Source organism: Babylonia areolata, chromosome 30 (assembly GCF_041734735.1).
Source record: "Babylonia areolata isolate BAREFJ2019XMU chromosome 30, ASM4173473v1, whole genome shotgun sequence".
Lineage (NCBI taxonomy): Eukaryota > Metazoa > Mollusca > Gastropoda > Neogastropoda > Buccinidae > Babylonia > Babylonia areolata.
Window position 1 is genome coordinate 12,607,214 of NC_134905.1, and position 12,500 is coordinate 12,619,713.

At 43.7% G+C, this 12,500-nt stretch overlaps 1 protein-coding gene across 1 annotated transcript in view; it reads left to right on the top strand.

Moving 5' to 3' along the window:
* The window catches only part of LOC143275645 (ATP-binding cassette sub-family C member 5-like), a 101,285-nt gene that overhangs the window by 6,492 nt on the left and 82,293 nt on the right, over positions 1–12,500 (top strand). Inside the window, exons 2-3 of the mRNA XM_076579897.1 lie at positions 5,609–6,781; positions 9,128–9,243. Coding sequence (XP_076436012.1) covers positions 5,951–6,781; positions 9,128–9,243 — 947 coding nt within the window. The 5' untranslated portion in view covers positions 5,609–5,950. The remainder of the gene's footprint in view (positions 1–5,608; positions 6,782–9,127; positions 9,244–12,500) is intronic.

Here is a 12,500-nt window from a genome sequence, read left to right on the forward strand (position 1 = left end):
GGGTGGGGACCTGATGTGTGTTGTGGAGAAGGGGGGGACCTGATGTGTGTTGTGGAGAGGGGGGGGACCTGATGTGTGTTGTGGAGAGGGGGGGGGGACCTGATGTGTGTTGTGGAGAGGGGGGGGACCTGATGTGTGTTGTGGAGGGGGGGGGACCTGATGTGTGTTGTGGAGAGGGGGGGGACCTGATGTGTGTTGTGGAGAGGGGGGGGGACCTGATGTGTGTTGTGGCGAGGGGGGGGGACCTGATGTGTGTTGTGGCGAGGGGGGACCTGATGTGTGTTGTGGAGAGGGGGGGGGACCTGATGTGTGTTGTGGAGAGGGGGGGGGACCTGATGTGTGTTGTGGAGAGGGGGGGGGACCTGATGTGTGTTGTGGCGAGGGGGGACCTGATGTGTGTTGTGGAGAGGGTGGACCTGATGTGTGTTGTGGAGAGGGGGGGGGGGACCTGAGTGTTGTGGAGAGTGGGGGGACCTGATGTGTGTTGTGGAGAGGGGGGGGGACCTGAGTGTTGTGGAGAGGGGAGGGGACCTGATGTGTGTTGTGGAGAGGGGGGAGGGACCTGAGTGTTGTGGAGAGGGCGGAGGGACCTGATGTATGTTGTGGAGAGGGGGGGGGGACCTGAGTGTTGTGGAGAGGGGAGGGACCTGATGTGTGTTGTGGAGAGGGGGGGGACCTGATGTGTGTTGTGGAGAGGGGGGGGGACCTGATGTGTGTTGTGGAGAGTGGGGGACCTGAGTGTTGTGGAGAGGGGGGGGGGACCTGATGTGTATTGTGGAGAGGGGGTGTGTGGGGGGCTAAGTGTTGTGGAGAGGAGGGGGGGGACCTGATGTGTGTTGTGGAGGGGGGGGGACTTGAGTATTGTGGAGAGGGGGGGACCTGAGTGTTGTGGAGAGGAGGGAGGGACCTGATGTGTGTTGTGCAGAGGGGGTGGGGGGGGACCTGAGTGTTGTGGAGGGGGGGGGGGATCTGAGTGTTGTGGAGGTGGGGGGGGACCTGATGAGTGTTGTTGAGGGGTGGGGGTGGGGGGTGAGGGTGTAACCTGACTTGAGTGCTGTGTGTGTGTGTGTGGAGGGGGTGGGGGGGACCTGACATGAATATTGTGTAGAGAGAGGGGACGGGGGTGAGGGGGGAGGGGGAGACCTGACTTGAGTTTTGTGTAGAGGGGGTGGGGTGGGGACTTTACTTGAGTGTTGTGGAGAGAGAGGGGGGGAGGTTGAATTGTCTGTTATGGAGAGGGGGGGGGGGGGGCTGACTTGAGTGTTGTGGAGAGAGATGGGTGTGTGTGTGTGTGTGTGGGGGGGGGGGGGGTGGGGGGGGGGGTGACTTGTCTATTGTGGAGAGGGGGTGGTGGGGATCTGACTTAGTGTTGTGTAGAAAGGGAGGGGGGCACCTGACATGAATATTGTGTAGAGGGAGGGAGGGGGGCGGGGGGGAGCTGACTTAGTGTTGTGTAGAAAGGGAGGGGGGCACCTGACATGAATATTGTGTAGAGGGAGGGACGGAGAGGGGGGGGGGGGAGCTGACTTAGTGTTGTGTAGAAAGGGAGGGGGGCACCTGACATGAATATTGTGTAGAGGGAGGGACGGAGAGGGGGGTGGGGGGGAGCTGACTTAGTGTTGTGTAGAAAGGGAGGGGGGCACCTGACATGAATATTGTGTAGAGGGAGGGACGGAGAGCGGGGGTGGGGGGGTGGGGGTGGGGGAGCTGACTTGTCTGTTGTGGACGTGGGAGGGGGTTGGGGGGGGGGGGGGACCTGACTTAGTGTTGAAGAGATGGGGGAGACCTGATTTGAGTGTTGCGGAGAGAGGGAAACCTTACTTGAGAGTTGTGGAGAGGGGGTGTGGGGGGGACCTTACATCAGTGTTGTGGAGAGAGAAAGGGGGTGGCGTGGGGGGACCTGACATGAATATTGTGTAGAGAGGGGGTGGGGATGGGGTGACTTGTCTGTTGTAGAGAGGGGCGCGGGGGGTGGGGGGATTGGGGGTGGGGTGGAGAACGGACTTGAGTGTTGTGGAGATGGGGGAGACCAGCCTTGAGTGTTAAGGAGAGGGTGGACCTGACTTAATTGAGTGTTGTGTAGGATGGGGGTGGGGGCTGACGTGAGTGATGTGGAGAAGGGGGATCCTGCGGCTGTGAGGGCCAGGGGTTGTTCATTGTATCACTTCTGCCCAGGCATTGTTTTGTGCAGTGAGGAAACTGGAACATTACCTTGTTCAGTGTAATCTGATCTCTTCGCGGAAGATTGTCAGTTTTTGCCTTGCTTGTTGCATGTGTGCTTGGTTACCTTTACCTCTTCCATTTCTCTCTCTGTCTCTCTGTCTCTCTCTCTTTCTCTCTCTCTCTCTCTCTCTCTCTCTCTGTGTGTGTGTGTGTGTGTGTGTGCTCTCCCATAGTAATGTGTGTGTGTGTGTGTGTGTGTGTGTGCTCTCCCATAGTAATGTGTGTGTGTGTGTGTGTGTGTGTGTGTGCTCTCCCATAGTAATGTGTGTGTGTGTGTGTGTGTGTGTGTGTGCTCTCCCATAGTAATGTGTGTGTAAGTGTGTGTGTGTCTCTCTGTGTGTGTGTGTGTGTGTGTGTGTGTGTGTGTGTGTGTGTGTGTGTGTGCCATAGGTTTACTTAACCACAGACTTCCCAGCTATCCTTTCCTTCAGTGTTCAGGTTTGGATTTCATTTTGACCCCAAGAGCATTTTGTGACGTTGTTTCAAGGTAAGTTTACATTGTTTCAAGTTAAGCTAGCAAGGTGCAGTTAGAAATATAAATCGGTCATCTCTAAAACCAGCCCGACATATGTTCTATCCATACAGTGGGAAATGTGTAGGTCAATCAGAAGGCTTCCACAAAACAAAACAAAGGTTTGACAAAAAGCCCAGTTTTTCCAGGGTTGGTGGGGGTGGGGAGGGGGTAATATTGACTCCACATTATGTTAGCAAAAGGTGCACTTCAGAATTCACAGGTAAGTATGTGTGCACAAACTTGTCCAGTGCATAAAGGGGGTGCTTAATGCAGGTGCAGACAAGATCCATGCCACACCTGTCATATGTCAATTTACACAGCATGCTTTTGTGCACACAACCAGATATCACAAAACTGTGTCTGTTTCAAACTACATAGCATGGTTCCGTGTGCACACAACCAAATATCACAATACTGTCTGTTTCAAACTACATAGCATGGTTCCATGTGCACACAACCAAATATCACAATACTGTGTCTGTTTCAAACTACATAGCATGGTTCCATGTGCACACAACCAAATATCACAATACTGTGTCTGTTTCAAACTACATAGCATGGTTCCGTGTGCACACAGCCAAATATCACAAAACTGTGTCTGTTTCAAACTACATAGCATGGTTCCGTGTGCACACAACCAAATATCACAAAACTGTGTCTGTTTCAAACTACATAGCATGGTTCCGTGTGCACACAACCAAATATCACAATACTGTCTGTTTCAAACTACATAGCATGGTTCCATGTGCACACAACCAAATATCACAATACTGTGTCTGTTTCAAACTACATAGCATGGTTCCATGTGCACACAACCAAATATCACAATACTGTGTCTGTTTCAAACTACATAGCATGGTTCCGTGTGCACACAGCCAAATATCACAAAACTGTGTCTGTTTCAAACTACATAGCATGGTTCCGTGTGCACACAACCAAATATCACAAAACTGTGTCTGTTTCAAACTACATAGCATGGTTCCGTGTGCACACAACCAAATATCACAAAACTGTGTCTGTTTCAAACTACATAGCATGGTTCCGTGTGCACACAGCCAAATATCACAAAACTGTGTCTGTTTCAAACTACATAGCATGGTTCCGTGTGCACACAACCAAATATCACAATAGTGTGTCTGTGTTTCAAACTACATAGCATGGTTCCGTGTGCACACAACCAAATATCACAAAACTGTGTCTGTTTCAAACTACATAGCATGGTTCCGTGTGCACACAACCAAATATCACAATACTGTGTCTGTTTCAAACTACATAGCATGGTTCCGTGTGCACACAACCAAATATCACAATAGTGTGTCTGTGTTTCAAACTACATAGCATGGTTCCGTGTGCACACAACCAAATATCACAATAGTGTGTCTGTGTTTCAAACTACATAGCATGGTTCCGTGTGCACACAACCAAATATCACAATACCGCAGCTGTGGAATGTGACCAGTGACCCGTGAAGTGCATTAATCAGAATTGCTTCACATCACACGTCTTTGAAATGATGCTTCTGATCTCATTGGTTTTTAGATGTCCATCATTGTCATTACTGTTATCATCATCATCATTAATATTATCATCATCATCATCATCATAGTCATAGTCATCCTCCTTATCATCATTGTCATTATCATCATTGTCTTCATCATCATCGTTGTCATCATCATTGTTACCATATTGTTATTATTGGCAATTCATAGTGACGAAGCAGTTATGGCAGTGATCAAAATGCTGTTTTATCTGGGGTTTAAAAAACTGGGACCCTCACACCTGTAGGACATCTTATTCTGGGGACAGTATCGGAGAAGGTGAGATGGAAGCCCTTGAAGGACCGGGAACAGCGGAAGTGTTATCAGCAAAAACAGCTTCAACTTATGGGATAGCCAGGTTTGTTGAGAGGTGCTTGAGGCGTTATCAGCTTAGGTGGTATGTGAGGCTTAACTTGGGAACAGAGTTTGGATTTTAGTGCAGTTCAGTCAGTGTTGGGGGTTGTCTTTGCATTCAGGAATATTGCTCAGTCATGCTCATTCAAGAAATGACCTGACTGAAAAAAAAAAAAAAAAAATCCCATTCAATGATTTTTTGTTTTACTGCTGTGCTGCGGTGACTGTTTTCTCAGTCTGTCCGTCTCTGTCTTCTTCCCCTCTGTTTCTTTTTAAAAAAATATATTTTATTTTAAGATTTTGTTGTTTGATTACTGTGCTGTGGTAACTCTTTTCTCTGTCTGTCTGTCTGTCTGTCTGTCTGTCTCTCTCTCTCTCTCTCTCTCTCTCTCTCTCTCTCTCTCTCTCCCTCTCTGTCACATTCTTTCTCTCTTTTTCATATTTCAGTCAGGACAATCTTAGGGCTGTGTGTGTGTGTGTGTGTGTGTGGGCAGGCATGCTTGCATGTTCTGTTTTTCTTCACTTTGTTTTTTCACAGTCAAGTACTTGGAGGTCATTAAGAATACAAGTGCTGAGGTGTTGTATTACAAGTAATTGAGAGCTCCTCTTCAGGACATGGAAATGTGGCTAGATATCTGCTCTGTATGTGTGTGTGTGTGTGTGTGCGCATGCATGTGTGTGTGTGTGTGTGTGTGTGTGTGTGTGTGCGCACACACATGCGCACATGTTTGTTTACACATGTGTGACATTCCTTTCTTATCCTTCTAAACAAAGAGGTTTTTCCTCAGTACTGACAGGTAATAGTTAAGGAGTGCAGTACAACTATAGGTTGCTTGCACACAGTGACAACCAGACCCAAGAAAACCAAAAACTGTGTGTGTGTGTCGAATGTTTCCAGCCTTAGTGCACACGAAGCACAAAGCGCTTAGATAACACGTCCAGGAACCTCACAAGTGTTTCCTTCTTCTCTTTCCATCAGGTATTTCCCTTGCTCCACAAGAACACATGCAGGGACAAGGTCAAGAGGTCAGGGACAAGGTCAGAACAATGCTCAACCGTTGGTCAGCTGCTGATTGGTCACTGCCACACATCAAGACCTCCTCCAACTGAGGTGACTGTCCTCCAGCAGTGCACACAGAACACAGGCTCCGAGCAGAAAGGAGAGCTCTCTCCTCCTAAAGTCTAGACAGGAGACACAAGCTCCGAGCAGAAAGGAGAGTTCTCTCCTCCTAAAGTCTAGACAGCAGACATAGGCTCCGAGCAGAGTTTGGTGCAAAGACAAGACGACAGCTTGGATACAGTCAACAAAGACGACAACACTATGGATTCGGCCAATCAGAAGGCTGCTGCTGTTGTGCCAGACATTGACAAGGAAGTGTCCTCCTCAGCTCAAGACAGTCAGGACATGAGCAGATCCAGGCCTTCAGGGAACAGTGATGGTGGTGAAGAGCCCGGCACATCAGAGAGCACCCAGGCGCAGCAGTGCTCCCTTGCAGCCATGGATGGAACCGCCCCCATTGCAGAAAAGGACTCCCTTGCAGCCAGTGACGGCCACAGATCTCCAGCGTCTGAAGGTAACAACGCATATGCATCCAGTGGTGAGGAGATGGCTGCAGGTGAAAGCACCTTTTCTTCAGACGGTGACACTAGAGAGACAACTGGCAAAGAGGAGTCAATGCATTATGACCGTGACAACGATACTGCAGATGTCAGTAGTGATGCCGCTAAACCCTCTGCTTCTGTCAGACTGCCACAAGGTGACCATGACAACAACAATACAACATATGTCAGCAGTGATGCCGCTAAACCCTCTGCTTCTGTCAGACTGCCACAAGGTGACCATGACAACAATACAACAGATGTCAGCAGTGATGCCGCTAAACCTTCTGCTGCTGTCGAGCTGTCTCGGGGAAGTGGAGACACTTGCGTGGTGTCCCTCGACAAAGCAGAAGCCAGAGAATCTCATGCCTCCCCCGGTGAACTAAACCCGGTCAGTCGTGACTCTGTGGCTTGTGAGGAGGTGTTGGACATGTCCAGAAGCTGTGGAGTACCAGATTCAGGACAGACAGAGGGGGGTGACAGGACAGTGCCGGGGAGAGGTGACTTTGATGAAGAACGAGGAAGAGAGAGTGAGGGGGAAAGAACGGAACTGGTAGGTTCAAGTCTGGAAGAGAAGTGTGAGGATAGGAAACAAGGAGGAAAGACTGAGAAGGGGGAGGGAGGGTGTGTGTGTGTGTGTGTGTGTGAGAGAGAGAGAGAGAGAGAGAGAGAAAGAGAGAAAGAGTGTGTGTCTGAGGGAGAGAGAAAGATGGAGTTGAATGTGCTTTAGAGAATAGTGAGTACCAGGTATGTATCAGAGTGAGATGAAAGAAGGAATGAGTGAGTAAGATATATTGTGTATTGTGAGCTTTCAGCTCCATGGGGTTTACCACAGCATTGTGACTTCTTGCGCCAGTTGATGTCTGTGCAGCTGTGACAACTGATTCCATCACTGCTCAGTGTCAGCATTTAACCTAACATCACTGCACAGTGTGAGCATTTAACCTAACATCACTGCTCACCTAACATCACTGCTCACCTAACATCACTGCACAGTGTGAACATTTAACCTAACACCACTGCTCAGTGTGAGCATTTAACCTAACATCACTGCACAGTGTGAGCATTTAACCTAACATCACTGCTCACCTAACATTACTGCTCAGTGTCAGCATTTAACCTAACATCACTGCTCAGTGTGAACATTTAGCCTAACATCACTGCTCAGTGTGAACATTTAACCTAACATCACTGCTCAGTGTGAACATTTAACCTAACATCACTGCTCAGTGTGAGCATTTAACCTAACATCACTGCTCACCTAACATCACTGCTCAGTGTGAGCATTTAACCTAACATCACTGCACAGTGTGAGCATTTAACCTAACATCACTGCTCAGTGTGAACATTTAACCTATTACACCACTGCTCAGTGTGAACATTTAGCCTAACATCACTGCTCAGTGTGAACATTTAACCTAACACCACTGCTCAGTGTGAGCATTTAACCTAACATCACTGCACAGTGTGAACATTTAGCCTATTACACCACTGCTCAGCATTAATATTTCATTTAGCGTCGCTCAGCTCCATATGAGATTTTCAGCAAGTTGCACTGTTCGGCATTGACATCACCCACCACACCATGTTTAACATTTCATCTGATACCACTGCTCATTATAATAATAATAATAATAATAATAATGATAGTATTTATACAGCGCTGAATCTTGTAAAGAGGAAGTTCATTCCAAATACAAGGTCCAGAGACAGAGAAAGAACAGCATCCAACAGTGGAGTGTTTGAATCTGGGTATCCGTAAACAGAGTGGATCCGAAGCCGATCGTAGAGAGCGAGATGGAGTGTTGAGGTGAAGGCAGCCACAAAGATAGGAAGAGGCAGATTTGTGAATACATTTATAACATGCTTATCTTGAGCATTTCAGCTAAATTAGGACTGCTCAGCATGAACATCAATACCAGCTAACATCACTGCTCAGTGATATCATTTTAGCTGGCATCACAGGTGAGTGTTAACATTTCAGCTGACAGTATTGCTCAGTGGTATCATTTTAGCTAGCATCACAGGTGAGTGTTAACATCTCAGCTAACATCACTTCTCAGTGTTATCTTTCTAGCTAGCATCACAAATCAGTACTTTGTGATATTGTTTTTGCTAGCATCACAAATCAGTACTCAGCCGCATTAGCGCAGTTGTTTTAGCTTGCATTACAGATGAGTGTTAATATCTCAGTTAACATCACTGCTTATCCTTATGTTTTTAGCTGGCATCACATATCAGTACTTAGCATTATCATTTTAGCTAGCACCACATTGAAATCAGTACTTAGTTGTGTTAGCGTTATCGTTTTAGCTTGCATCACAGATGAGTGTTAACATCTCAGTTAATATCACTGCTCAGCATTATGTTTTTAGCTAGCATTACATATCAGTACTTAGCGTTATCGTTTTAGCTAGCATCACATTGAAATCAGTACTTAGTTGTGTTAGCGTTATCGTTTTAGCTTGCATCACAGATGAGTGTTAACATCTCAGTTAACATCACTGCTCAGCATTATGTTTTTAGCTAGCATCACATATCAGTACTTAGCGTTATCGTTTTAGCTAGCATCACATTGAAATCAGTACTTAGTTGTGTTAGCGTTATCGTTTTAGCTTGCATCACAGATGAGTGTTAACATCTCAGTTAATATCACTGCTCAGCATTATGTTTTTAGCTAGCATCACATATCAGTACTTAGCGTTATCGTTTTAGCTAGCATCACATTAAAATCAGTACTCAGGTGCATTAGCGTTATTGTTTTAGCTAGCATCACAGATTAGTGTCAACATGTCGGTTAACATCACTGCTCAGCATTATCTTTTTAGCTTACATCACAGATCTATGTTAACATTTCAGCCAACGTCGTTGCCCAGCCATCAAAGTTTGACATTTTCAGCTTCCAAATGGAGCACGAGGATCCCATATGGTGCACAGTGACGAGGAGGAAGAAGAAGCGAAGATGGCAAACAGTGCTCAGAACATGAAGGACCGTGTTCAGAGTCTTTCAGCAAGGTACTGGTTAATTTGAGAGTTTTTTGGTAACATAAGAAGAAGAAGAAGAAAAATTTCTCACAAGTGCAAGAGAAACCAAACTGTTTGCAGGGTACAGTTTCAGAAAGGTACTGGTCAATTTGAGAGTTTTTTAAAAACATTTTTTAATCTTAAATTTTTATTTGTTTATTTATTTATTTATTATTATTATTATTATTATTATTATTATTATTTTTATCTCACTTGTCCACGAGAAACTAAACTTTTTGCAGGTTGACAATTTCAGCAAACTTCTGGTCAGTTTGAGAGTTTGTTAAAATATATATAGATGGGCGCAATAGCTAAGTGGTTAATGCATTGAAATTTCAATCTGAGGGTCCTGGGTTTGAATCATGGTAATGGTGCCTGGTGGGTAAAAGGTGGAGACTTTTCTGATCTCCCAGATCAACATAATGTGCAGACCTGGTAGTGGCTGAACCCCCTTTGTGTGTATACGCAAGCAGAAGATCAAATACACACGCTAAAGATGCTGTGATCCATGTCAGTGTTTGATGGGTTATGGAAACAAGAACATATCCAGCATGCACACTCCTGAAAACGAAGTATGGCTGCCTACATGGCGGGGTGAAAAACAGTCATACAGGTAAAAAACCCACTCGTGTACATGTATACGAGTGAATGTGGGAGTTGCAGCCCACAAACGAAGAAGAATACATACATACATACATACATACATATATACACACATACATACATACATATATATATATAAAGTTTAAATCTCACTAGTGTGAGAGAAACCAAACTTTTTGCAGGTTGACAATTCCAGCAAGATGCTGGTCAAGTTGAGAGTTAAGAAATAAAAATTAAAAAAAAAAATTTATCATACAAGTGCAAGGGAAACCAAACATTTTTCAGGTTCATAATTTCAGAAAGGTACTGGTCAGTTTGAGAGGTTTTTTTAGATATTGATTTTTTTTTTTTTTTTTTTAAATAAAATAAATAATCTTACTACTTACTAGTGCAAGAGAAACCAAGCTTTTTGCAGGGTGACATTTTCAGCAGTGTACTGGTCAGTTTGAGAGGGTTTGAAAATTTTTTTAAACATCTTTTATCATACCAGTGCAAGAGAAACCAAATGTTGTGCAGGGTGACAAATTTAGATAAAGTTGTACTTGTGATGAAAGTGTAAGAATCTTTCTTATGAATTTCAGCAATATGTTTGAATAATGTTCATGTAACATCAGTAATGTTTTTCTCATGAAATGTCATTGCTTTTTCTGATTGCTTCTTGTGTCACTGGCATATATAATTTGCTAGTTGTTATCATTGGTGTGTGTGTGTGTGTGTGTGTGTGTGTGTGTGTGTGTGTGTGTATATATATATATATATGTGTGTGTGTGTGTGTGTGTGTGTGTGTGTGTGTGTGTGTTGTTTGCATCATTTTTTTTAAACAAAGGCAAATGTTGTGGAGTATCTTTGCAGTGTTTGTTGTTGTTGTTTATAATGTTGCTGTTTATCTGTGCAGTGTTTGTTGTTGTTGTTTATAATGTTGCTGTTTGTCTGTGCAGTGTTTGTTGTTGTTTATAATGTTGCTGTTTATTTGTTCAGTGTTTGTTGTTGTTGTTTATAATGTTGCTGTTTATCTGTGCAGTGTTTGTTGTTGTTGTTGTTTATAATGTTGCTGTTTATCTGTGCAGTGTTTGTTGTTGTTGTTGTTTATAATGTTGCTGTTTATCTGTGCAGTGTTTGTTGTTGTTGTTGTTTATAATGTTGCTGTTTATCTGTGCAGTGTTTGTTGTTGTTGTTGTTTATAATGTTGCTGTTTATCTGTGCAGTGTTTGTTGTTGTTTATAATGTTGCTGTTTATCTGTGCAGTGTTTGTTGTTGTTGTTGTTTATAATGTTGCTGTTTATCTGTGCAGTGTTTGTTGTTGTTGTTGTTTATAATGTTGCTGTTTATCTGTGCAGTGTTTGTTGTTGTTGTTGTTTATAATGTTGCTGTTTATCTGTGCAGTGTTTGTTGTTGTTTATAATGATGTTGTTTATTTGTGCAGTGTTTGCTGTTGTTTATAATGTTGCTGTTTATCTGTACAGTGTTTGCTGTTGTTTATAATGATGTTGTTTATCTGTGCAGTGTTTGTTGTTGTTTATAATGTTGCTGTTTATCTGTGCAGTGTTTGTTGTTGTTTATAATGTTGCTGTGTATCTGTGCAGTGTTTGCTGTTGTTTATAATGTTGCTGTTTATCTGTGCAGTGTTTGTTGTTGTTGTTTATAATGTTGCTGTTTATCTGTGCAGTGTTTGTTGTTGTTGTTTATAATGTTGCTGTCTGTCTGTGCAGTGTTTGTTGTTGTTTATAATGCTGCTGTTTATCTGTGCAATGTTTGTTGTTGTTGTTGTTTATAATGTTGCTATCTGTGCAGTGTTTGTTGTTGTTGTTGTTTATAATGCTGCTGTCTGTGCAGTGTTTGTTGTGGTTGTTTATAATGCTGCTGTCTGTGCAGTGTTTGTTGTGGTTGTTTATAATGCTGCTGTCTGTGCAGTGTTTGTTGTGGTTGTTTATAATGTTGCTGTTTATCTGTGCAGTGTTTGTTGTTGTTGTTTATAATGTTGCTGTCTGTCTGTGCAGTGTTTGTTGTTGTTTATAATGCTGCTGTTTATCTGTGCAGTGTTTGTTGTTGTTTATAATGTTGCTGTTTATCTGTGCAGTGTTTGTTGTTGTTTATAATGTTGCTGTTTATCTGTGCAGTGTTTGTTGTTGTTTATAATGTTGCTGTTTATCTGTGCAGTGTTTGTTGTTGTTTATAATGTTGCTGTCTGTCTGTGCAGTGTTTGTTGTTGTTTATAATGTTGCTGTCTGTCTGTGCAGTGTTTGTTGTTGTTGTTTATAATGTTGCTGTTTATCTGTGCAGTGTTTGTTGTTGTTTATAATGTTGCTGTTTATCTGTGCAGTGTTTGTTGTTGTTTATAATGTTGCTGTTTATCTGTGCAGTGTTTGTTGTTGTTTATAATGTTGCTGTCTGTCTGTGCAGTGTTTGTTGTGGTTGTTTATAATGTTGCTGTTTATCTGTGCAGTGTTTGTTGTTGTTTATAATGTTGCTGTCTGTCTGTGCAGTGTTTGTTGTTGTTTATAATGTTGCTGTCTGTCTGTGCAGTGTTTGTTGTTGTTTATAATGTTGCTGTTTATCTGTGCAGTGTTTGTTGTTGTTTATAATGTTGCTGTTTATCTGTGCAGTGTTTGTTGTTGTTTATAATGTTACTGTTTATCTGTGCAGTG